General features: G+C 39.9%; 3 protein-coding genes across 3 annotated transcripts; all 3 read left to right on the forward strand.

Annotated features, from left to right (window-relative positions):
* The first annotated feature begins 4,545 nt into the window (after positions 1-4,545).
* LOC145783021 (esterase OVCA2-like) lies at positions 4,546-5,267 on the forward strand. Its single transcript, XM_082594785.1, has one exon. The coding sequence runs from the start codon at positions 4,623-4,625 to the stop codon at positions 5,265-5,267; it is 645 nt and encodes a 214-aa protein (XP_082450911.1). The 5' UTR covers positions 4,546-4,622.
* LOC145783019 (N(6)-adenine-specific methyltransferase METTL4-like) lies at positions 5,162-6,909 on the forward strand. The gene has a single exon (XM_082594783.1). It carries the CDS (start codon positions 5,294-5,296, stop codon positions 6,491-6,493), a length of 1,200 nt encoding a protein of 399 aa, XP_082450909.1. The 5' UTR covers positions 5,162-5,293; the 3' UTR covers positions 6,494-6,909.
* Positions 6,910-6,919: 10 nt separating this feature from the next.
* Positions 6,920-12,643, forward strand: LOC145783020 (S-formylglutathione hydrolase-like). The gene is made up of 8 exons (XM_082594784.1): positions 6,920-7,116; positions 7,322-7,460; positions 7,651-7,775; positions 9,117-9,187; positions 10,095-10,149; positions 11,514-11,612; positions 11,890-12,054; positions 12,480-12,643. The coding sequence occupies exons 1-8, from the start codon at positions 6,991-6,993 to the stop codon at positions 12,558-12,560; spliced, it is 861 nt and encodes a 286-aa protein (XP_082450910.1). The 5' UTR covers positions 6,920-6,990; the 3' UTR covers positions 12,561-12,643.
* Positions 12,644-25,203: the final 12,560 nt, after the last annotated feature.

The raw sequence follows: 25,203 nt of genomic DNA on the forward strand, positions 1-25,203 counted from the left end.
TTTAGAAAAGTTAGTTTTTGCCTATGCTAACTGATGGTGTCATAATAATAGAGGCTATGTAGTATGTATACAACATGTATAGTGTACACAGTCAGACTGAGTCAGTATCATGAATAGGCCTAGTATCCTGGAGTTTTTCGTCAGTCTCAAATGATTGTTAAGGCGTTACTGACAAGGGGAAAAAAGAGATAACCTAGCCAATAGTGTTAAGTTAGCGGCTTAGCGCATTAAGGAAAACTAAACTAAACACAAAAATAAATTTGTTAATGGATGGATAATTTGTAGAAACTGGACATTTACCACCTGTACATTTTTGCTGTTAGGGATAGGTTAGGAACTCCGGGTAGGAAAGATCAGAGTGGTAATTGGTACATGATGTCCAGGACTCCAGGTGGTAAATGTCCCAGAACCGACTAACTGACAAGCAGTTTTTTGGCTGGACAGTGAACAAAGGAAGTAAACCATGTTATTGTAAAATATGGGCTGCTTTTGTGCAGCCTACTGTTCTAATAAAACAACTTTGCTTCGACATACCGGTGCTACTGAATAAAATCGAGATTAAAATAGCTTTAACTGAGATTATAATAACTTTAAAGTTGTATTAGCACCTTTTTTAACCTAAATAACGTTAAAAATAACCTCGCCTATGAAGGAAATTTTGAAAGATTTCCGACTGAGGAAAAAGGGATTTTTCAGGACAAAAAAGGAAATTGAAGAGGATTTATCAATTGTCAGAAGTGGAAGCACTGCTTATACCAACTAGACGAAATTTCCGTCTTTATCTCAGTAATTTGTATTGTAGTGACAAGTTTTAGTGGGTAGGCTACGGTGTTTCCTCCATTCTTCGACAGCCTTGAGGCTATTTTTACAGAAATACAATTCTTGAATAGACGTTTTCAGAAGAGTGTTTCTTTCGGTCATTGCATAGGCTACAGACGAACGGATCGGGATATTTATGTTACAATTTTCCCACGAAGAGATTATGGTTTAACCACAGTCTCTATATTACTAGTCTGGAAGGCTAACGAAAAAGGCAGTTGTCGTCGCTCGTGAAACAGCGCTCCTAGTGAAGGTAGGGTATATTATGAAAGCCAAGCACCAAAGGTATGCAAATACAGGCATATTGTCTACTATCAATGGTGAAATTGTGCAAGATATTGTGGTTGCAGACTTGTTTTTAACTAATGTAGAATGTTTAGGATGTTAGTTCCAGTATTTATCTAAAAAAATTCGTTTGGTTTACTTTTCTGAGGCTTTGGTTAGCATGACTACAAGTAGTTAAAAGATGATGTGAGTTCAAATTATTAAGGAATTGAATTTTGGCTTCTTCAGTAGAAGACCAAAACATAGGTTGTTGAAAGGCTGGTTAGTTAATAAAATTTTCTGCCAGGAATATTAGGCACTGGTTAGTTTAAAGGAAGGCACTTGTTGCCAATGGAAATTGACCTAGACTCAAGATTAAACAGTAGGCTACCGTACTTTTGTCTATTCAAAGTCTATAAATATATAATATAGAGACTGTGGTTTAACGCTGTGACCAACGGTTGTTCGGGTTGGCTGAGGGTCGTGTAGTTTTGCCAACTATGCCAACTTTTGAAACATTTTAATTGAAGATACCTTCGAACTTCGAAGAATTGTTTAAGTTTGCTTCATGGTAGGCCATTCCTTTTACAATTGTAATGGGACAATGAAAATGCAAAAAAAATTAGATTTATGAAGTCGTTCTTGCTAATGTTGGTGTGCAGACGCAGTTGTACAGAACGTTGGGCCAAAGTCATTATTTGCGGGCGAACTATGGTAACCCCTCTATTATTTTACGTTGTCCCAAAGATTTTAAAATAAATTGGCCCAACTAAGACGAATGGTGCAAGATACGTTGGGTCAACAGAAAAGCACTATTTTACCAACTGTCACACTACGTTGGGCCGAGGTACAATGTTTGCTGGGTTAACTTCGGAAATTGTAACTGAGTATTGAGTTAGGAAGCATGGTTTAAGTTTATTAAGAAGAGTTCTGGTTTGATTGGGAAGGCGCCACCACAAGCATTGCAAGCTCTACACACGACCATATAGCCCAACACAACGGCAGATTTACGTGTCGATGACGTACAGTAGGAATGCGGTGAGGCATCTTACAAAATTGATTGCTAGATTGAATTCCGAGACGCGGCCAGCAGCCCGCGGTATTTGTTCAATGCAAGAATATTTCAAAATCCTACTCGATGCCTGTAAAGGGAAGCGCGTGACATCAAGGAGAAAGCTCTCGGGCGCTACACATTCAACCGTGCTCTAAACATTGCACTGCTTTAAACGCATTTGACTTAAAAATAACCATAACCAACGAAGCAGATATTTTGATAGCTCTTTATAAATGAACATTAATATTCAACAACAAACAAAATATTTCAAAAAAGCTCAAAAACCGCGCCTCGCCAAACTGTACAATAATACCAGAGATAATACGCTAGCCAAGCTGGCAACTCTGACTTTGATTCTGTTAAGAATGCGGAAACTGAAAAGCATGTTAACCAAAACCAAAAATTGGTCGAGCGTGACCGTGACGAAGTTTGCACAATTGCAGAGTTTCAAATATATCAGAAATTCATCAATATGGATGCATTACAAATGCAGGAATGCTTCAGAATAAGTGCAGTCATGTGCACTTCAGTGTATTTTTATTTCTGACCAGGGTTGGCAGTTTTTCTGCCCAATTCCAGAAATGTCTCTTTGTTTAGATGGTTTCGCAGTTACGTTAGGTCATAGTTTGGTAGTTTTTTGGCCTTTTTTATGGTTTGGCAGGAAAAAAATAGTTTAAAAATAATTCCTTTTCTTAATTATGTCATTGTTTACCTTTGGATTTATTTTTCCTTCAAAATTCATATCACCCTAAATTATAATATTTTTGGGCTCTAAAACGTAATGATATGTTAGTGAAGAATAGAACAAATATTAGAGTTTAGGCTATATTTGAATAGAAAGTTTATATTTGAATAAAAGCACAGAACTTCACTTGAGGATCGCAGCAGCACATCACTTCTTTTTTTATTTTTTGCTGAATATCATTGTTGTTTCAACGTAATTTGCCGATGCTTGACATATGTCGCATTAAGAACAGGGAAGCAACTGACTCAATGACTTTCGCTGCTTCCTGTCTGTTGTGGTATCTAGATTGCTATGATGCTATTTTATTTGTATAGTATATAATTGTACCGTACTATTCTCGCAACAGATGAAATAAAAGGTTTCTCTTTCTCTCACCCTTCAAAATTTAATATTTTTCAATCAGCACCTGGTAACCTTGTTCTGCATTGATTTAGATCATTTTTGTTGGAAAACGTTAGTAACAAGAATTGAATTTTCTTTATTGCCTAAGTTTTGTATGGCAGAAAAGCAGCGCCATTGCAATTTATAGTTTGAAAAAGAAGTTTTACTTTGTTTCAGCATTTCAATCGTTTATGTAATTGTGTTTTTGTTCCAAGATTTAAGAATTGCAACCTGCTGGGTGCTGGCTCATAATGATCATATAAACAAGACAAACCATGGTAGCCCGGATTGATGTTAATGCTGGGATGCAACCTAGTTCGTACCCTGAACAGTTCGTACCCTCAGTTCATACCCTGAAAAGATCAAGAGAAAAAAATTTAAAAAAGTTGAACTTGCTGATCGCAGTTTCCGCAAACATTTTAAAATTTTCCCTCGGAAAAGATCGAGAGAAAAAATAGCACAAACCCGAAGTCACTGTACGCAGTTTCCGCAAACAAACAAAAACTCTCAGGATCATTATCGGAAATTTTAAAATGTTTGCGGAAACTCTGATCTCAACCTTCCTAACCCTTCTAAAATGTTTGCGAAAACTGCGATCAGCGACTTTGGCAAACTCTTAGGATCATTACAGGAAATTTTAAAATGTTTGCGGAAAAACGAAAACTGCGATCAGCGATTTAGGCTTTGTTCTATTTTTTTCTCTCGATCTTTTCAGTTTGTTTGTTTGCGGAAACTCCGATCAGCGACTTTGGCTTTTTTTAATTTTTTCTTTTGATCTTTTCCTAACCCTAACCCTTTTAAAATGTTTGCAGAAACTGCAATCAGCGACTTCGCCAAACTCTTAGGATCATTACCGAAAATTTTAAAATGTTTGCAGAAACTGCGGAAAAACGGAAGCTGCGAACAGCAACTTCAGCTTTGTTCTATTTTTTTCTATCAATCTTTTCAGTTTGTTTGCAGAAACTCCGAACAGCGACTTCGGCTTTTTTTAATTTTTTCTCTCGATCTTTTCAGGGAACAAACTGAGGGTACGAACTGTTCAGGGTACGAACTAGGTTGCACCCTTAATGCTGCAAGTATTAACCTTATGCGTATTACTAATATAGCTGCATGTTAATTGTTAAATGTGGCTGAAACTTAAAATTTGGCCATTTTTTAGCTGTTTGGCATTTGTTTAGAGTCAGTTTCTCATATGTTTTCAATGAGCACCTGGCAAGTCTGTTTCTGACCATCACAGGGAAATTAATTAAGATACTTTTGCTTTTTCCAGATCTTACTGGCTTAATGGACTTGACTCTGAGGTCTACTTGTGAATGTGTTAGAAATTGTTTCTCATAATTTTGTCTATTGAATAGTACAATGACTTCACAACCACTCCTCAAACTGTTGTGTTTGCACGGGTATCGTCAAAATGATCAAATTTTTAGAGAGAGAACTGGTTCTCTTAGAAAAATACTCAAAAAGCATTGTTTATTGTTTTACCTCTGTGCACCAAACTCTTTACCTGGGGAGGAGGAAAATTTGTATGGTTGGTGGTTTTCACAGAAAGATCAATCGTATCTTGCCCAGGAAGTCACTAGCTGTTGTAGCGGATTTGAAGATTCTTTAAATGTAGTTGCTGATGCCTTAAAAGTAAATGGGCCTTTTGATGGCATCTTAGCTTTCAGTCAGGGAGCAAGTCTTTTATCTATAATTTGTTCACTAAAAGAAAGTGGTGATGTAAGATTTCAGGAATTTTCTTTTGCCATATTTTTTGCTGGTTTTAAGAGTCAGCAAATACCCCATCAAGTTTATTATGAGCATGTGGTAAATGTTCCTTCATTGCATATCATTGGTGATACTGACCAAGTAATTCCACGAGAGATGAGCAATGATCTCCTTGAAATATTTAGTAACAAACAAGTTGTGAGACATACAGGTGGACATTTTGTGCCAACATCGTCTCAACAAAAAAAGGCTTACATTGAGTATCTACAGCCTTTTCTTCACAAGAAAAATTTGTAATACTGCAGAAAGAATTAAGTTTAAGAATGTCAATTGAGTGTAAAATAGAAAATGGTGTGTATGTTAACCATAAAACTCATTTATGTGATACTTACCAGTGTACCGTCATGATGAATACATTGAAGAACAAGACATTTGCTTTTGTGCCAAAGGAATGTTATTTTGACTTAAAACAGCCTTATATTTCAAGTCTTAAAGAAAAGCAGAGTGATCTCCAGAAAGCTTCAACTCCCAAACAAAATGATACTGAAATCACAAAAAAATTAAAAGCAAAAAGAAAAAGACGAAAACGAAAAAGTTCCTTTAATCAAGGAGAATTAGATGCACAGCTTTATCATGAAAAAGTCATTGCTCATATCCATGATACAACTTGTAAACTTTTGAAAACTTTAAAATGTACCGAATCCGATTCTATGCTGCACATCAAAATTAAACAAGACAAAATGTGTGAAGGTGTAGTTAGTGAAATGCACCATGTTTGTGGTCTAGATGCGAACCTTAAACATGGTGGTCATTATGATATTGCAAATACCTTGTATGAAAATACATGCTCATTTTCTCACTTTATAAACATAGAAGAATCTTGCTACCTTGTACCCATGCATTCTAAGTTTTTACAATCCGATGTCAACTATTTGCAACCTTTAATTGATGATTGCAAAACAAATGGAAAGTACAACTGCATTGTTTTAGATCCACCATGGGAAAATAAATCAGTAAAACGTGGTCGGAAATATGCCACATTATCATTTGAACAAATTGCATCTATTCCAATCGATGCTTTGTGCTTTGATGAATGCCTATTTTTAATTTGGGTGACTAACAAGCAAAAAATAATTTGCTGGACCAAAGAAGAACTGTTTTGCAAATGGAAAATTCAATTTTTAGCAGAGTGGCATTGGGTGAAACTCACTACACAGGGACAACCAGTTTTCCCATGGAATAGTCTTCACAAAAAACCTTATGAAACTATTTTAGTGGGTCGTTATTGTACATCTTCAAAAAAGAATTTTAAGCCCATTGAAGACCTAGTTGTATGCAGTGTGCCCTTTTCAGTGCATTCACATAAACCTCCTTTAACTGAAATACTAAAGCAGTACTTGTGTGACCATAGTAATCCAAGATGTCTTGAAATGTTTGCTCGAAGCTTAACTCCAGACTGGACAAGTTGGGGAAATGAAGTGCTAATGATGCAAAATGAAGTGTATTTTTGTAATGCAAAGTAATAATAGCCTTTGTATTGTGTGTGATAATACGCTTATGCTTTGCTGGGTGGGCTAATAGTGTCCATGGAATGTTGTCCATGCTTCACTGGCTTTAAAGAAAAAAACACTCATTGATTTTTTTGCTGTTTTGATTAATAAGTATATAATTTTACACAACAATTGTTGCTTTTACAAACCACATCGGTAACTTGTTAGTTTACACTAATATTACTGCACGATCAATTTTACTGTTTAAAAAACCGTTTCTAGTGTTTTGAATGATATGCTATTAGCATTAAACTGAATGTGTTTGCTGTTAAATCTTACATTTTGAATAAATTTTAAAAACAGTTTGTTGGTTTGTCTAATAGTAATACTATTATTATTAAATGTGGTTTGGAACCACTATTTTATTCTATTGATCGAGTATTCTTTGCACCTAGCTGTCACTTAATTCAGATAACTTTAGAATCAGTTTTTTTCATTGACAAATTGATTGCTAAATATCACCAAAAAAAATGTCGAAATTTGCTCTAAAGGAAATATCATGCAACAGAAGCTTTGGTGGTTGGCAGAAAGTGTATGAACATATGAGTAAGGAATGTAAATGCCTAATGAAATTTGGCATCTTCTTTCCACCGCAGGTGAATTTAAACATTTAGTTTGATATTCTTTTTCCATGGTCTATTCATTCTTAGAAATTCTAACAAGGATATCTCATAACCCGCCAATGCAACAATTTCCTCGTGGATTGGCTTAACAAAAACTGCTCAGACATGTAATAAAATAGCGTCATACAAAACAACAACATTAATTCTAACCATTTTTTAATTATAACTTTTTTATCAGAGCGAAGAAAGGAAGTGCCCTGTCCTTTACTTTCTGTCCGGCTTAACATGCACAGAACAAAATGTGGTCACGAAAGGATACACTCAAAGCCCTGCTGCTAAAAATGGTCTTGTAGTAATCACCCCTGATACTTCTCCAAGTATGAAAAATATTTTCAATAGCCTAGCATTTTTACCATTGAATTGCTTTAATTGCCGTATACTGTATAAGTTATTTTAATATATATTTGTTTTAACTTTAAACTCAATGTAGGCTACAAGTTAGTTTCAGTTTTTCTTAGAAATAACAACAAAGTTATTTAACTAAATGTTGTGCATATATTTTTCAAGGGGGTTGCAACATTGTAGGAGAAGACGATTCGTACGATTTTGGTTCTGGAGCGGGATTTTATGTAGATGCAGTTGAACCCAAATGGAAAAATAATTATCGAATGTATTCATATGTCACAAAAGAGGTGAAATATTTTAAAATATCATGATTGCATTTAGAGATGTATCGATATCGGCCAGTTTTGGAGTATCGGTATCGGCAAAATTTGACCGATACTAAAAATGTAATAAAAAACGCATTTGCTGCAGATTTTTCACAGCAAAGATAGATTTTTTGAAGTACCATAGTAACTAACGTCGCACTGATGTAGAATAATACCTGTTCAAATTTTTGATACCTCACACTTCCGTGACTTCTTGCGTGCATCTTTTGGCATTGGTTACTTGCATTGATTCTTTCACTGAAAAAAAAGCGTTTTGTTTCAGCAGTTTTGCGTTGCTCGATTGTAAAGGAGACTCAATTTCTCCAATGTGCATCATCTGTGTTTCTTGTTTACTCCCTACAGAGCATAAAACTTGTTAAGTTTTTCGTCCATGCGATATCATGAAATTGTATCTCAAGCGACGTAATGACGTAACATCATCTCAACATTTTACCGAATAATGAATCAACAAATTCGATCAGCACAGGTGGTTTGGTATGTGAAAAATAAGTACGCTTTGACTTTGAAGTTCAGTGGAACAAAGTATCCATTAATCAATACGTGGTTTCCATAGTCAAGTCTCATCAAGAGTAAGTCCATATGATTTTTAAGGTTTACATCAGCTCCGCAGATCAGAAAAAATAACGTTCAGGCGCAACAAGACGATTCGTGGTACCATTGCTTTTATTTTGGGTGATTAGACTCGATTTCAATTCATTCTTATAAGACATTACGTATTAACATTACAATACATTAAAATAACATTTCGTAATAGCATTCATGGATTTGTTTTTGAAGTTTTTTGCAAACCAACATTTCGTTACATCAGCGCAAACTGAATAACGCAGCAGAGATAGCGCAGAGCAATTATCACTTTTGGCCTATAAGAAACCGCAAAAATGTGACGCAAATAGGTATGGGCATTTTTGAATAGTTGAGGATTCGAATATATTCTAGAATAATTATATAACGAATCCATCATTATATTTTCGCCAAAAAAATGAAGCAAACACAAAATAAAGTCAAAGTTTTGTTTGGGGCACAAACTGTGCTCGTAGAAATGTAAAATAATGACAGTATATTATTCCTCATATCTTAAGAGTTAAACTGATCTAACTCCTTGCAAATACCTAAACTGCTTTTTTGCAACACTAAAGTATCGGCAAAATATCGGTATCGGCTTAAACAAGGGATATCGGTATCAGCAAAAATGTTGGTATCGGTACATCTCTAATTGCATTCAAACTGGCAGTTTTGTGTCCTGTTGTGTATTTATCTGCAAGTTTAATCCGAATATTTTTGTGTTTGCTATTTTTATTTCAGTTGCCAGAAGTAATCAATTCAAACTTTTCTGCCAAAATTGATTCTGAAAAGTCATCCATATTTGGACACAGGTAAGTTGTAAGCTTCAATAACAACTTACAGGCACAGTGGTGCTTTATGTAGTGCAGAGCTGGTGGAAAGCATACTACTAGTCATTGCACAAAGGATATTTTTTTAAAAAACATTATTTCAAACATCAAAGCTGAATTTCTGTAGAAGTTGGAGATCAAACGCTGAAGTTAAAGTTAAAAACATGATAACAGAATGATTTTAGTGGTTTTGAAAAGCCTTTATGGCAATCACAGGACAATAATAGGAACAATTCAAACAAAAGTTAACTTTGGACACATAACTTATTTTTCATTTTTACATGAAACTTTTGCAACAAAACCTGCACTTACTTTGCTTTCTATTTTTCACATTGATATGGGAACACAGTGAGTACAAACGTTTTGGTTTGCTTTTCATGTTTTTTCATTTAGTACGAAAACTTTGAAAATCCATCCGACGTGTTCTCTGCCTTCTCTTATAACAATGTTTTTCAAATATATTTTTACAGCGCCCCAAAATCTACTTCTATTTTGCCCCCTGATTTTGCCGCATGATTTTCTTTATAACTGTGAAATTTTGCATGTTTTTCTTAGTTTTTGGCAAAGGTAGTGCGTCAACTGACCAAGAAAGTGACCCTGCGATCTCCTGCTTGTTACTTTACAGCCAAATGTCTTAGTTTTTCTACTAGAAAATTACACAATTCATCTTATCGTATAAGGATTCTTCAATCGCTGGTTAGACATTTAAAATAAGAATTGGCTATATGGTTATTGGTTATTTGTGGAAATAAATGGATTTTCTGTTGGTTTTTGACATTTGCTATCCTAAATATTGTTTCAAGCAGGTAAGTTAAACATTTGGCTCATAGTCGTAAAGTAACAAGGTTTCAAAAAATGTTAGATTATATATATTTCATTTTCTTTTAAGCATGGGTGGTCACGGAGCGTTGATTTGTGCATTGAAAGAACCCGGAAAGTATAAGGTGAAGTGATATGCAAATTGAATTAGATTTTTACATCAATTTTCAGTCACAATTTGGAATGTGTATAACAGTAATATACGGGTTATAATAAAAAAAAAAAACTGTTGATTTTATCTATCACAGTGGTTATTAACCGGGGCCGTCAACCACTTTTCATGGGGGTCGCGAGCTTTTCAACAATATTTAATCTTGCAGTAATTTTAATGTCCTTGACTGTTTTTTGCTATTTTTATTTTTTAAGAACTTAAAATCTCAGGTAGGCCTATATGCAGACCGAGTTTTTGTTGCCCTTGTTCTGCCATCTGGTTTCGTTTTACGTGAAAACGAAAAGAGTAAAATCTTTTATCACTCATTGCGTTATTTATCGAAGAGCCTTAGTATCCAAGACTTTGCCTCCGGTAAAGCAATGAAGGGTGTTTTGAAGGGGGTCCTGAACTTAATTATCAAGATAGGTCACTTTATAAAAGCAGGGTGCTTTATAAATAGCTGGAGCTCTTGCAGATTGTTTTTTCAACCTGTAAGGAGATTCAGCCTGATTGTAAATAAAATGTAATCTGGTATGTTTTTCACACAAATGATTGAAAGTTGCCACAACGTACATGCTAATAAGAAGATTCACATCCAAAATATACATCTGAAAAATTCGAGGTAACAAGGAAATCTAGTGGCCTAAGTTGGGCGCTACACTCGTGGATGGTAGCTGTTAGTTTAAGTGGACTAATCAAGTAACAGCTCATCTAAACACCTTGAAAGCAAACGGCATAAAATAATTTTCAAATGCAGATGATAACATGGAAACCAATCAAACAAATTTTTGAAGAAGCACAAGAGGAAGTTTCTGCATGAAAGTTAAACCACTCGGCCAAGTCAGACTTTAAAGAACCGGAGCTCAAGATTATCTTCCCGCAATTTACTCACTTGTTTGAACTCAAGATATTCAAAGACTAACAGTGCTCGGATACACACGTCTATGTTCCTTTTTCTACTGCAGACTGCAGTTGCTATCAAGACCAAGAACAGGCTGAGAGTTGAAGACTTAAGCAACGTTGTGGACTTTGTGGTGTTAAACCCTGCATTAAAAATCGAGTTTCTTGGAATTAATTTCAAGTACCTTACCAATATGGAACCTACCGTAATCAACAAAAACAAAATTTATTTTGATGTTACAGTTGTTCAAAACCGGAAGTCGCAGAACATGTAATCATTGTTGAAGGGAGGCGTGTCAATAAAAAGGTTAAGAACCACTGATTGATCATAATCCTCTATTCTTGTGTATATACTATACTTTCACAATGTAAGCAATATGCGTATTGTTTTAGTCAAGATATTGTAACGAAATTGTTGCCTCATTGCTCTATTCACAGTCGGTTTCCGCGTTTGCTCCAATTACCAATCCTTTGCAATGTCCATGGGGCCAAAAAGCCTTTGCAGGCTACTTGGGAGAAGACAAGAATTTACATAAAGTTAGTACAGAAACTACATATTTCTAACGCAATTGTGTAAAAGTTAGTTTTAAGAGCACACACACGTACAAATGCTACTACGCGATGCCACAACCACACCCAATTGTTGATCGAACGGCATCACCACATTTTTGAAAACTTGTTCTAATCTATTCTGACTGGCGTGTTTATGTTTATTCTGTAAAAACTATACCTGAAAAAGAACAAAAAAGTCTTAAAAGCAGATTTTCTAGAAGTTGTCTTTCCACACGAATCTTAAACGTGATTTATATTTTAGGAATACGATGCGTGTGAACTGCTAAGCAGCTACAAAGGCCCAAAGTTGTCCATATTGGTCGATCAAGGCACAAAAGATCAATTCCTTGAAAAGGAACTTCTGCCTGATCATCTTCAAAGAGCTTGTGCAAATGCTGCTATGCCGCTAGAATTGCGAATGCAGGAGGTAATGACTAATGATAGCTCCATACTTTCGTACCTCGTGTACTGTTCAATAGCTTTATCTTTCAGGCAAAAATGTCTACACAGGCTACTAGTACTTAGCATCGCTATTTGATTATTTTGTTTGCGTTCCTTGAGTAAATAACTGACTTTTCTTGCAGACAATGCAATATTTGTCTGTGCTTGAACGCTGAGATCGTTTATCCAATCGTTGCACTCTTCAACAGTCACATATTGTTTGCCACATTAATATAATACCACACTTCAAAAACTCAAAAGCGCACCTTTCATACTAGATATGAAATTTGTCTGGTGGTATGTAAGAATTAGTTTCTAAAAACATGTCGGACTGAACTACGTTGTAGTTTAGCTAAATATGATAACTTTTTAATAAACTAGTCGGTTAATCACTTCTCGTTGCAATTTCAGGGTTACGATCACAGCTATTTCTTCATCTCATCATTTATGGAAGATCATATAAATCATCATGCCAAATTCCTCTGTTCATGAAGTCACAACTGGGTGCTTTCTCGCATAATTTGCAATTTGTAATCTCGCTTTTCTTGTCACGCAATAAACTAATTCTAATCGCTCGTAGAATGAAAACCATCCATCCAACTTATGTCGGTTGTTTTAAGACGCAAGTCATCATCATCATAATCCGTCGTCGGTTTGTTTCCCACTAGTGGGGGTGGCCGATTGTTTCAAGTGAACCAACAAAACAATTTTCTGTCTACAGAAACGTTTAAGTACTCGCAGTGATTTTCAACTTTTTTCCACTGTCAAAGACAAATTCAAACCCGCGCGAGTGGATTCTCATAGAAAGAGTGTCCTACAAGTCAGTAGTTGTGAACTTTAACATGACAAAAATCTGTCACAGCCACTGAAACCTCAAACGAATCATAAGCTACGTTTTCCGTGACGTGGAAACCCGATAATACAAAGCAAATTTAGTAATGATTTCGCTGTCAGCTGCTTGGGTTAGTGGTTAGGGCTGGGAAGTAGCCTACTCATTTTGTTGATCTGGGTTTGATTTCCACACCTACCATTAGCCTACTATTTTTTTCGTCTGTGATTACCGAGCGAAGATAAACTCTGAAAGTGCTGCAAGGGTCACAATTGGGCGGTAGCCTCTTATAACGTGTTCTAATTAATTGGCGGTATCATGGAATGGACGACAAATGGCTCCTCGTGCCCCATCCTGTGAGTACCATCTACTTTCAACCAGATGAGAAACGAAATTTGTCAACAAAGAGCCTCCACCCGGACGGCACAGCTGCAAGGGGCAATTGATAAGTTCAGACGCCCCACCATTCTGCAGCTCAACATAGAAGGCTACACAACAAGCAAGACCAAAGTTGTGGAGCAGCTTGCCCATACCAACCGGGCACTCGTCATCCTCCTCCAGGAGACCCACTGCACTTCTGCAGATAGGCTAGCTATTCCCAACTACATGCTAGCCGGGTCTACCTTAAGCAGGAAGCACGGCATTGCCACGTTTGTGCATGAGAGCCTGAAGTGGACGTTTGTCGACCAATCTCCTACTGATGCCGAGATTGAGTGGGTGTGCAACTGTGCATATGTATCTCAGACTACAACATCTACAAGCCCCCACCCTCGCGAATGTTGCCATCATCCCTTCCAACGTTCCCCTCCCCCAGTCTCTACGCTGGCGACTTCAATTGCCAGCACATCGACTGGGGCTACAACAACATAAGCAGCGACGGAGAATTGCTGGCTGACTGGGCCTCTACAAACCATCTTGTCCTCCTATTCAATCCAAAGGAACCAGCCAGTTTCCACTCCGGCCGCTGGGGAACAGGGACAAACCCTAATTTGGCCTTCCCGAGTGTCGACAGCTCTCTTCCAGACAGACGTGTGCTTGAGAAGTTTCCGCGGTCCCAACACCGGCTGTCCCTCATCATCGCCCCAAAACTTGTGGCTCCTGTCCCGAGTTCACCGGTGAAGCGATGGAACTTCAAAAAAGCCGATTGGAATCAATACAGCCTCTTGACCAATGAGTCTACTGCAAAGTTACCACCACCTGAAACATGCAACGCAGACGAGCATACCAGGACTTCTGCAATGCTATAATAATTGCGGCAAAGGCCACAGTACCACGTGGCCATCGAACCAGCTATACACCATGCTGGGACTCTGAGTGTGAAGCTCTCTATCACTCCTACCTAAACGCCACCCCGGGTACTGCTTCTAACACCGCCGCCACTAGACTACTTGAGCGGCTGGACGCAAAGAAGCTTGAGCGATGGAATGAAGCCGTCCAAACCATCGACTTCTCACACTCAAGCCGCAAAGCATGGAGCATCATCAACAACCTCACTGGGCGCTCAGCAAACTCCCCTCGCCAGTGCCCCGTTTCTGCAAATGCCATCGCTTCCCAGCTAGTGCAGAACGGGGTCTACAAGACAAAGGACCGCGAGACATCCCGCCTTGGCGCCAAGAAAGTGTCTGCCCTGTGGCGAGTGGTAACACCACAAGAAGAAACAATCTCTGGAGATTTCACTCCAGAGGAATTGGCCACCGCCCTCCGCCTAGTGAAACCACACAAGTCTCCAGGGCCGGATAAGATCTGCCCTGAGCTTGTGCTCCATGCTGGTCCTGCCCTCAAATCCTGGTTACGTAGATTCCTCTCTTCCTGCCTGCACCACCTCACAATTCCAAAAATCTGGAGAAGAGCTCTAGTAGTTGCGATCCCTAAGCCTCACAAGCCACCAGAGGACCCAAGGAGTTATCGTCCGATATCCCTCCTCTGCGTTCCTTTCAAAATCCTCGAAAGGCTGTTCTATGCCCGCGTCAACCCAATCATCGACCCGCTGTAGATCAGGTCACACTGTTGATCCGAGACATCGAGGACTGCTTTGAGGCAAAAAAGAAGGCCGGCGCTGTCTTTCTAGATCTCATAGCTGCCTACGATACTGTATGGCATCGCGGCCTTACTTGCAAGCTGCTTCGCCTGCTTCCTGACCGACATATGGTTCATATGATTATGGAACTCGTCAGGAATCGAAGCTTCACCCTCACCACCGGTAGCCCACGGCGAAGAAGACTGAGACGCCTGAAAAACGGCGTCCCACAGGGATCGGTCCTGGCTCCACTTCTTTTCAACATCTACACCCACGACCTGCCAACCACGGTTACCGCAAAATACGCTTATGCGGACGATCTGGCAATTCTCCACTCCACAAAGTCGTGGGAAAATCTAGAAGACACCTTGAGCCAGGATATGCAAACCATCTCAGCTTATCTCCAGAACTGGCGACTGAAACTCAGCGAAACCAAAACTGTGGCAAAAGCTTTCACCTACACAATCGGGAAGCTGATCGTGAGCTACATGTACACAACAACGGAAAATCTCTGTCATTCTGCCCCGAGCCAAGGTATCTTGGGGTGACACTAGACAGATCGCTCACATACCGCCACCATTTGGTGTCACTGTGCAAGAAACTGACATCCCGCGCTGCACTATTGAAGCGCCTGGCAGACTTTAGCTGGGGGGCGAGGGCTGACACTTTGCGAATAGCAGCCTTTAGCCCTTGTCTACTCTTCCGCAGAGTACTGTGCACCTGTCTGGTGCCGCAGTGCTCACTGCCACAACATCGACACTGCCATAAACAGCGCCCTGCGCACAGTGACCGGATGCCTGCGTCCCACACCATTGGACAATCTCCCCATTCTCGCTGGCATCCAACCTGCTGAGCTTCGTCGCGAAGAAGCCACTCTGTCCCTCGGTCGACGGGCACTGGAGCCTAACCATCTTCTCCACCACAAGATCTCTGCCTTCCCAAACGGGCACCCCCGCCGACTGAAATCAAGACACCCATTCGTGCCAGCCGCTCGGCTTCTGATCAACGAAGCTGATGAACAAGACATCTCTGCGGCTACTTGAGCGGACCATAAATGGAGGTCAAGCACAGTGGAGTAGCCAGAAAAAATTTTGGGGGGGGCCAAATATTTGATAAATTGAAGAGAACGACAAAATGTTTGATTTAAGACATCACCACCTGATGTGCAGTGGCGCATCCTGGTGGGTTAAGCAAGGGAAGCAATAAAGCTGGTGGGGGTTAGAGCGTGCCGAAGGCACGCGTATTCTAGGGGGGTCCGGGGGCATGCTCCCCCGGAAAATTTTTGCAAAATTACACTTAAATAATGGATTATAACGCTTTCTGGGAACACTTTCAGGGTAATATTTGTATGAAACTTATTAGCAGATAAACAGCTATTAACTTATTAAAGGTAGCTCTTATCTACACACAAACGGGCAAAAACTGCGGCTAAAATTAGAGAACACAAAAAACTCAGCTACACAAAAACCCTACAGAGTAAGCGATTCTGAAATTGCTTCCACAGATTAGTTAAAAGAAGCGTAAATCGCGTAAACTTCGCGCGATTTACGATTTGCAAAATTTATTGGTGTCTTTTTGTGTGTCTAAAACAAGTCCTGGGGGGTGTTAATAGCCAGATGTCTTGGAAAACAATATAAATTTATACAAATTATATTATATTTTCAACAAAGGGTTCAACTTCGGTCCAAACTTTGAAAATTTGGGGGGGGCCATGGCCCCGTTCGCCCCCCCTGGCTACGCCTATGGTCAAGCACCACCAGACTCCATTCATTCATCCCCGACGCCGACACACGCCCCATCGGCCTGACACTACAGAGACAGGCATGGGTGCGCCTCAACCGTCTCCGTACGGGCGTCGAGCTTTTCCGCTCAACCATGCACCAATGGGGAATGGCTTCTTCCTCATCCTGTGAATGTGGTTCCGAGGAACAGACCGCAGACCACATCATCAATGACTGTACCATTTTCAAGCCACCTAACGGAGTGGAAGGTCTGCGCGTCATGGATGATGAAACTAAAAACTGGCTCCTCTCTAGCAGACTTCCAGTGTAGTCCTGAAACATCGTGAATCTGGGGTGGTAAAAGGATAGACCCTCGGCCCCAGAAGCTCAGACGACGACGACGACGATGGGATTTCAATTTTTTTTCGTTTTTGGAGAGCAACAGCAATGATAAAGTTACAAACAGCGTACGGGAACAAAACCACACAAGTTTAAAACGTGCATGCGATGCAGATTTGAAGGTTACTTAGATGAAAGTAAATTGAGCACGGCCACCAAACCTAACAGTTTAAAATAAATAAACTAGTTGAAAGAACCAGTCGGCCCCACATACCTAAAGCAACTGGAGGTGTGCCAGTAGATGAAGCCATGCGGGGACGACTAAACCTTGCAACCAACACAAAAAAGAAAACACGAGCATTTAAGATTGAACGTGCGGAGAGCCTATAATACAAAAGCTATGTAGGCTACAGTGTTTCACTTTAAAATGAATTAAGTGAAGTGTTTGCAGCAACGTAAGCGGTCAACAGTAAACTTATGGTTTTAAAATAAGGATCGATAACTGATGGGTTCAAGAATTTAGCCTAGCCTACATAAATTATTATTTGAGCATGGTAAGTGATGATCATGAATGATGAAAAACGTAGTGATGATATGAGGATGGCAGTGGCGTATCCTGGTTGATTTTTCTAGACATGCAATGGACCCATAGCCAGTCTAGGGAGGGTGTGGGGGAAAATTTTGAAAACGAACAGTTGTTTGGAATATTGATATTAAGAGAGCGATGAGGTTCTGCTACTAACATTTTTCAATTTCTACGCATAAATTCGTTGTTCCTGAAAGATTTCTGTTTTCATCAGAATTTTAAGGCATGCAGTAGGCCTAGGCTACATGCCTTGCATGCAGGTAGGCACTTTAACATCACCCACTCGTCAAAGAGTGCCTGCTTTTCAATGTGAAATTGCTTTGTGTTTTAGTCACAATTTTCCTTATAATAATATTTATTTGCATCAGACAAAGCTGTCCATATCCAAAACAACGAAATAATACACAAACTGCAAACAATATAATACACAAACTTATAAACTCCATTGATGATGATGGCGTATGAGCGATCTTTCCAGGCTAGATTGGAGGGCAGGAAATCTTCAGCCACTCAGCAGTCTCGTCGTCCAGGACCCTCAGACCATGCGCACCGTGTGGAGGCCGGTGGGTTAGGCAGTGGTGGATGACATGGTCTGCGGTTTGTTCCGTGGCACCACACTCAGGGATGGAGGAACCACGTGGGCCTGGGCCCACCTACTTTATTTTCTGGGTGGGCCTGGCCCACCCACTTTTGAAAGCCAAACATTTTTGAAAAGGTAGCGAAAGATTTGACCAAGATAACCTGCAGTTTTTTGTGATATAGAGAAAGTAATTTTAGCTGCAGCAAGGGTAGAGGATGCAGCAACTTTCTCTCTAAAAGAAGGCACGTAAAAGGGGATATCGATGTTAATTCTCTCGAAAACGAACAATCTGTTAAAATAGATAAAACATTTACATAAATCTATCAAAACTGATACAGTTTTACCTGAAAATCCCTATGTCTAATCTTACTGCAAAAAGGTCTTTTTCGTGCCACAGACTGGTGAAAAATTACTTAAAAAGCAGATTAACCCAAGAGCACTTGAACCATAGGATGAACAGTTGAACACATTCACAAAAACTTGATCGATCATGTTGATCTCACCTCAATTTGCCAAGAATTCATTGCTTTCAATGATCGTATTATTAACTTTTTTAGGAAAAAATTTCAAGTGTAATACAATAGCAGTCACTTATATAGTGAGTTGAAGGAACCTTGTTGTTGTTTAATACCAGTAGGCCTATTATATTTGTATATTGGTAGTGCAGCTGTTGTGTATGCACATAATACTGCAGGCTGTTACTCCCGGATAACTTTGCTAACTGTTAAATATGTGTAGGCCTATATGCGGTACCAGTATCGGTACTCCTGGTATTGAAACTTTGTGGTAATTAGCTGTGCATTGTTGATGCCAGTACCGTATTATATTTGCATATTGGTGCTGCGGCTGTTACATATGCGTACAGCCTGCTGTATGATGCTGCAGATTATTTATCCCAGGTGGTATTATAACTGTGTGTGTATTGTTTCTTTTTTATTTGTGTCTTCATCGCCATATTTTGTACAGCACTATAAAGCAATTTAACAATTTTGTAAATGTTTTGGCCAAATTGGGCCCAAAAATGGATACTTTTTGCTTGTTGGTACGAAAGGAAATCATGAAAACTCAATGTATAAAAGATATGAAGTATTTGTAATGCATCAATGCAAAGGGGGTCTGGGGGGCGAAGCCCCCCAGAAGTTGGATTGACTTTGACTGCTGCGCCTCTGGGCCCACCTACTTTTAAAATGGTTCCTCCATCCCTGACCACACTCGCATTCTGATGAAGGAGCCAGGCCCCACTTGTGCATGTCCGAACGAAAGCGGCCGACGCCAGTTCGCAGGCGGTTTAGCTTGACCCACGCAAGCCTTGCGAGGGACATCCCTGGTGGACGGGGATCGGCGTCAGGTATGAAGTCACGGAGCGTGGAGGTGTGATTTTGCCACTCCGTGTTCCACATGTGGTTCGTCCAGTGTGCCGCACTTAAACCAAGTTCTTCTGCGTTCTTAAGGAGTTGTTGTGCGGCAGGCACAAAGGGGCGTCTTGATTTCAACCGCTGCTTTATAGGTGGTGGTCTCTTGAATGTTGCATGGAGGAGATGGTCGAGGGTCCAAAGCGCGGCGAGCGAGAGAAATCGTGGCTCCTTTACGGCGTAGCTCAGCGGGTTGGATGCTTGCTAGGATGGGTAGGCAGTCCGTTGGAGTGGGACGCAGGCATTCAGTCACAGTACGCAGTGCGTCGTTGATGGCGGTATCAATCTGGTGGGTGTGAGAACTACGACACCAGACCGGCGCGCAGTAGGCTACTCAGCGGTGGAATGAACAAGGGCTAGGGTAGCTGTACGAAGAGTTTTAGCACCATCTCCCCAGCCGGAACCCGCCAATCGCCTCAAAAGTGCGACGCGTGTAGATAGTTTTTTGCGCAGTGACTTCAAAGGCTGGCGGTACGTGAGTGACCTGTCCAGGGTTATGCCGAGGTAGTAGGTTCGGCATAGTAGGCCAGGCGTTCCCCATCAATCTTGATGTTTATCTTACGCTGTGCCTCCCGGTTATTAAGGTAGAAGGCCGCCGACACTGTCTTTGACTTGCTGAGTTGTAGCTTCCATTTCTGGAGGTATGCTGATAGTGTTTGCATGTCTTGACTGAAGTTCCTCTCCACTGACTGCCAGTTTCCTGCTGAGTGCAGGAGTGCCGGGTCGTCTGTGTAAGCATATTTCCTGGAGATGCTGGGGGGGCAAGTCGTAGGTGTATATATTGAACAGGAGAGGAGCCAAGACTGAGCCCTGTGGAACGCCGTTTTTATGCCGGCGTAGTCTGCTTCGACGACCGCTACCGGTTGTGAGGGTAAAACTGCGGTTTTGCACAAGTTCCATCATCATATGGACCATGTGTCTGTCAGGGAGCAGACGGAGTAACTTGCAGGTAAGGCCGCTATGCCATACGGTATCATAGGCAGCCGTGAGATCAACAAACACGGCGCCAGCCTTCTTCTTAGCCGAGAAGCTGTCCTCAATGTCTTGGGTCATAAGTGTGACTTGATCTACGGTTGAACTCCATTGATTGCAGTCATTAAGATTCTTCTTGCACTCAGTTCAGTTGCAGAAAAAAAAATAGTATTAGCAAAGGGTGGGAATCGAACCCACGAAATCGAAATCACTACTCCTCTGCCCTAACCATTAGGCAACGCTTGTTGTGGCAAGGCATTTAGTTAAATTTCTTTGTATCAAAATCTTTCGATCAGAATATCACGTGTCGAGTCACATGACTGAAATCAGCTGAATCGCGAGTACGCTTTTTCGACGAGTGGGTGAAGTTAAAGTGCCTACCTATAATAGCAGCTTCTAATAATCTAATGGCATCTAATCTAATAGCAGCTTATTGAAATTGATCAATTTTAGGTGGTGATGGCAGACGCACGACAGTGACAACTGTAGGCCTAATAAGCTAAGCAGATAGCCTACTTGGTGTCAAACAGTAGGCTAGTACTTGAAAGAGTAAATAATAAATATACAAAAGTGGTATCAACTACACAATGGACGCATGCTAATCAGCTTGCGTTTTTGTTTGCAGATGGGTCTTCAGTTTGCTGCAGAAAAATGAAAAGGTTTCGATTTCAGAAGACACGCTTGTTCCTGTGCTAATCAGCTTAGCTAAACCTGGTTAAAAGTATGAAAAATGATTTGCTGTGTTCTGGACATTTGGAGAGTCCAACCACAGTCTGTGGTCCAACCACAGTCTCTATATTACAGTCTCCATAGTCTCTGTAATATAGAGACTGTGGTCCAACCATCAGTTTGAAGCGGTGACGAGAGAATTCACTGGTTTGTGTTTGGCAACACTGGTCATGTGAACTCGATTTAATTTTAAGCAGTTTTTTAAGCTTTTTTAAGTTTTTTAAGCATCTATGATTTGAGTAATTGGTGTGTCCGCCGTGAGACTTAATTTGTCCGCCGAGATAACTGTTCAGATCGGACACGTTTGTCCGCTGTCAACAAAATCGAATTTCGAGGCCTGCAACCTATTTCGTCCCTTGAAAAGATCAAGAGAAATGTTTGCTACAACTCCAATCAGCGACTTCGACTCTGTTGTATTTTTCTCGATCTTTTCAGGTGACGAAATAGGTTGCACCCAACTCAAGTTACGCAACGGTCAACACTCGCCAGGGCTTCCACAAGTTCCAGTTATGAGTTGTGTAAGGAAGTTTCAGAAAATCTGACTTCAAACTGAGAAAATACCAGGTTTTAAAAGAGAATTACCGTACATACCGAAACAACTCAGCTCTGGTGTTGGTAGATCTGACATTGACGGGTCGTCCCCTCATACATCGGGACGCGCAATCATTTACGCCGCCAGAAAAAGTTTCATATGCGGTGAATTTCAGGTTTCATATGGCTGTTGAATTTCAAGTCGAGCATCAATGCCCATGTCGTCCCTGGTGAGTGATGCATTTCAGCTCGAGCATCAATGCATGTGTAGTTACCAGTAAGTGATTATGAATAACGTTGCTGAAAGGCGAAAAGACTTGATACCGGTATTCGCTAGGAATACGATTTTATGCTGAAGCGTAGGCTACAAAAGCAGAATTGTGAAAGTAGGCTATTACATTTTCAATATTTATTGTGTTGTTTGTTATTCTTTTATTCTTTTACATTATTATTTTAGTTTGACACAACTTGTGGTTTTAGTTGATGAACAAACAAAAAAAACAATCAATTAGGTAGGCTATCCAGGCCTCGAAACTGAAGGCGGCCATCACCGCGATTAACCTACAAAAACCGACAGTTTGTCCGCCAGGTCTCGCCCTTCCGTCGGCCATATTTGTCTGCTATAAAGTTCCGAGAAAAATTTTACGCAAGCGGCCTTGTGAATAAAGTAGGCTACTTTGCCACTTATAATCACAAAGGATTAGAAAGCAGTCAAAGCACCTGATAAATCACAATACATACTGTCTATACTTGAATATTGTTAACATTATTGATTGACCAAGCAGCTGATGTCTGACGATAAGCAGGATGCAAGTGACATCACAATACACTTTATTGATGCGATAAATCATTATTGATGCTGGTCGAAGTTTCGATGGCCGCCATGTGCTTGTGATTGGCCGCCGAACAGCTTGCTTCAGTCGGACACGTTTGGCCACCGGAAAAAAAAAGTTTCAAGGCCTGCTACCATTTAAAAAAATTAATTTCCAGGCTAGTTGTTTTTTTTTTCAAATATTCGCTAAAAAAAAGAAAAGCTGGCAAAAATTTCGTTTCAACTTGAAAAAGTTCGTTTCGAACAACCCTAATTTTTACCTACATTTAAATAGACAAAAAAATTGAAAATCTGGCAGCACTGCTTTTGAGGGACGACATCGGGGGGATGACGTGTTCAGGGGATGATATCAGGGTTGCCATATTGGCGTTTTTCCTGCCAAATTCCACAAATTTGGCGTTTTTTGAAAGCGTTTGGCAGGAGAAAATTACGTTTGGCAGTTTGGCATTTTTTTGGCAGTTTTTACTTTAGTGTTTTTTTGGCATCTTTTGGCGTTTTTTTGTAATTATTACCTGTACAACTCACCACTAAAGTTTTTCAAATACTTTTATCAATGAAAGTCCATCAAAAAAGTTTAATTTATGGTCTGGAAACTCTGAATTCCTAATTTAATCAAATGTAAGCTCCAGAGGCCTCTGGCGGCTGGCCAGTCACCAACCAAAGTTGGAGTTGGACTGGACAGCTGGAGGGATGCGTTTTGACATTTATTTTCTTGCCAATGGACTAGTAAGTGTTAACAGGTTATGGTTAATGATGCGATGTCACACCGTTTGAGTTGAAAGCATAGCGTAGGCCAGAGACCTTGTAGAAATTTGAACCGGAACCGGAACCTGAATTGGTACCGGAAGTTCCTTAGTTAGTAAGTGACAATCAAGACCTGATGCCAGATATAAAACACGTTTGTAATGGGTCGCAAAAATTATCTGTATTTTGTGTTTTCTACACCAATCGTCCAAGAAGTTGAGGGCGTCAATGCAGATGCCATGTATTTGTGCTAATAACTGTAGCCTCTTGACATGTAAAGTTATCAGGTGTAGGTGTATTTCCTTCATGCCATTAACATTGTGAAAATCCTTAAACCTTAAAAGTGTTTGTGATATTTACCAATGGTGTTTCTTGGCATTGTCCTCTTTTCACATGTTGAAGTTTAACACTGAGTTTTTTGTTTTTCAGACTTTGGCTAGATTGGTTATAAAGCATGCATTAAATGAATGGCCTACTGTAAAAAGTAGATTGTGGGACAGAATGTTTGTGTCGCCAAGCAAGGAAAACAAACTTGAACTAACATACCACTACCAGTGATTCTGATAATGAGGAATGCTATTGCATGCAGGCTAAACTTGTAAAACCTGCTAGAAAAGCAGCCCTCCCCCATAGATTCCCCCCAGGCCAATTGGTCTTTATCACCTTCTTCTAATTGCGCTTCGTTGATACTTGATAGCTCCTACAACCTTTGAAAGTTTGTTTTAATTTAGCTTGATACATGCAGTTTGTGTTTCATTATTCATACTAAGTGGTCTATCAAGTTAAATTAAGACAATATACCATCAGAGCTACATTTTGCACCATATATAATGGTGTATGGCCTTGCTGGTTAACAGGACAAGCCGCACTAACAGTTTGGCAGTTTTTTTTGGCAGTTTATTTGAAACCCTGAAAAGTTTGGCAGTTTTTTGGCGGTTTTTACAAAACATTTGGCAGGCAAAGCTATTTTGGATCTGGCAACCCTGGATGATATCGGTGGCATCTGAGATTGACTCCATGAGTCGGGTCAAACCAAAGACTTGCAAAACGGTGCCGATCGTGTTCTTTCTTGCGTAGCGAAGTGAGTTTAAGTCGGGTAATTATACAAAGACAGGCATGGGCGGCCGGCGCGTCTAGCTCAGTCCGGGAACATCATAAATCTGTGGTGGTGAAATGATAGAGACTTGGCCCCAGAAGCTCACACGACGATAACAAATTGTAACAATGTGATGAGTGATGACATCCTAAATCTGATATATAGTAAATAAAAATGAGCCCTGTTGCTAAAAGGCTTTAGCTGTTGTAGAGTAACAATGAATGAAACCAATATGTTTCTCGGCAGCCGATTTGTAGCAAGAATTGACAGCGATAGACACCGTGTTTCGCCCATGAGGCTGGGCTCGTCAGTATCACACCACTAATTCATGCCACAAGGGTATTCGACCGCCACTTTACCAGTCTGTTTAACTCTTATCTTTGTGGAAAGAAAAGAGCCAACAAAAACCAGCAGGCGCCAGGGCAGAGGACATGTGAACTATTATGTGAACCATATCAATTATTATTGCTAAGAAGAAACTTCCTGCTTTTCATCTAGAAATACAGCAATCTTAGTTTTAAGCCAAAAAAATCATATTTCATAATCTTCAAACTTCAGCTTTTGGACTATAGTCTATACTTGCTTTAATAACTTGCGGTTTGATTTTTGAACAATTGAAGTTATTTTTAAATCATGATGAGGTATGTTAATAAGTAGCCTAGTTTTTTGTGCAAATGTTTTTCTGACATCCAAATATCACATTAGTATATATTTGCGTATTGCGTTTTTTCACTACAATGTGTTTCT

The sequence above is a fragment of the Aplidium turbinatum genome, chromosome 14 (genome assembly GCF_918807975.1).
Source record: "Aplidium turbinatum chromosome 14, kaAplTurb1.1, whole genome shotgun sequence".
Lineage (NCBI taxonomy): Eukaryota > Metazoa > Chordata > Ascidiacea > Aplousobranchia > Polyclinidae > Aplidium > Aplidium turbinatum.

Coding starts and splice junctions, on each gene's coding strand:
- LOC145783019 (XM_082594783.1), top strand. CDS start 5,294: ATGTCAATTGAGTGTAAAATAGAAAATGGTGTGTATGTTAACCATAAA.
- LOC145783020 (XM_082594784.1), top strand. CDS start 6,991: ATGTCGAAATTTGCTCTAAAGGAAATATCATGCAACAGAAGCTTTGGT. Junction 7,461..7,650: donor CACCCCTGATACTTCTCCAA/GTATGAAAAATA, acceptor ATATTTTTCAAG/GGGGTTGCAACATTGTAGGA. Junction 10,150..11,513: donor AAGAACCCGGAAAGTATAAG/GTGAAGTGATAT, acceptor CTCTATTCACAG/TCGGTTTCCGCGTTTGCTCC.
- LOC145783021 (XM_082594785.1), top strand. CDS start 4,623: ATGACTTCACAACCACTCCTCAAACTGTTGTGTTTGCACGGGTATCGT.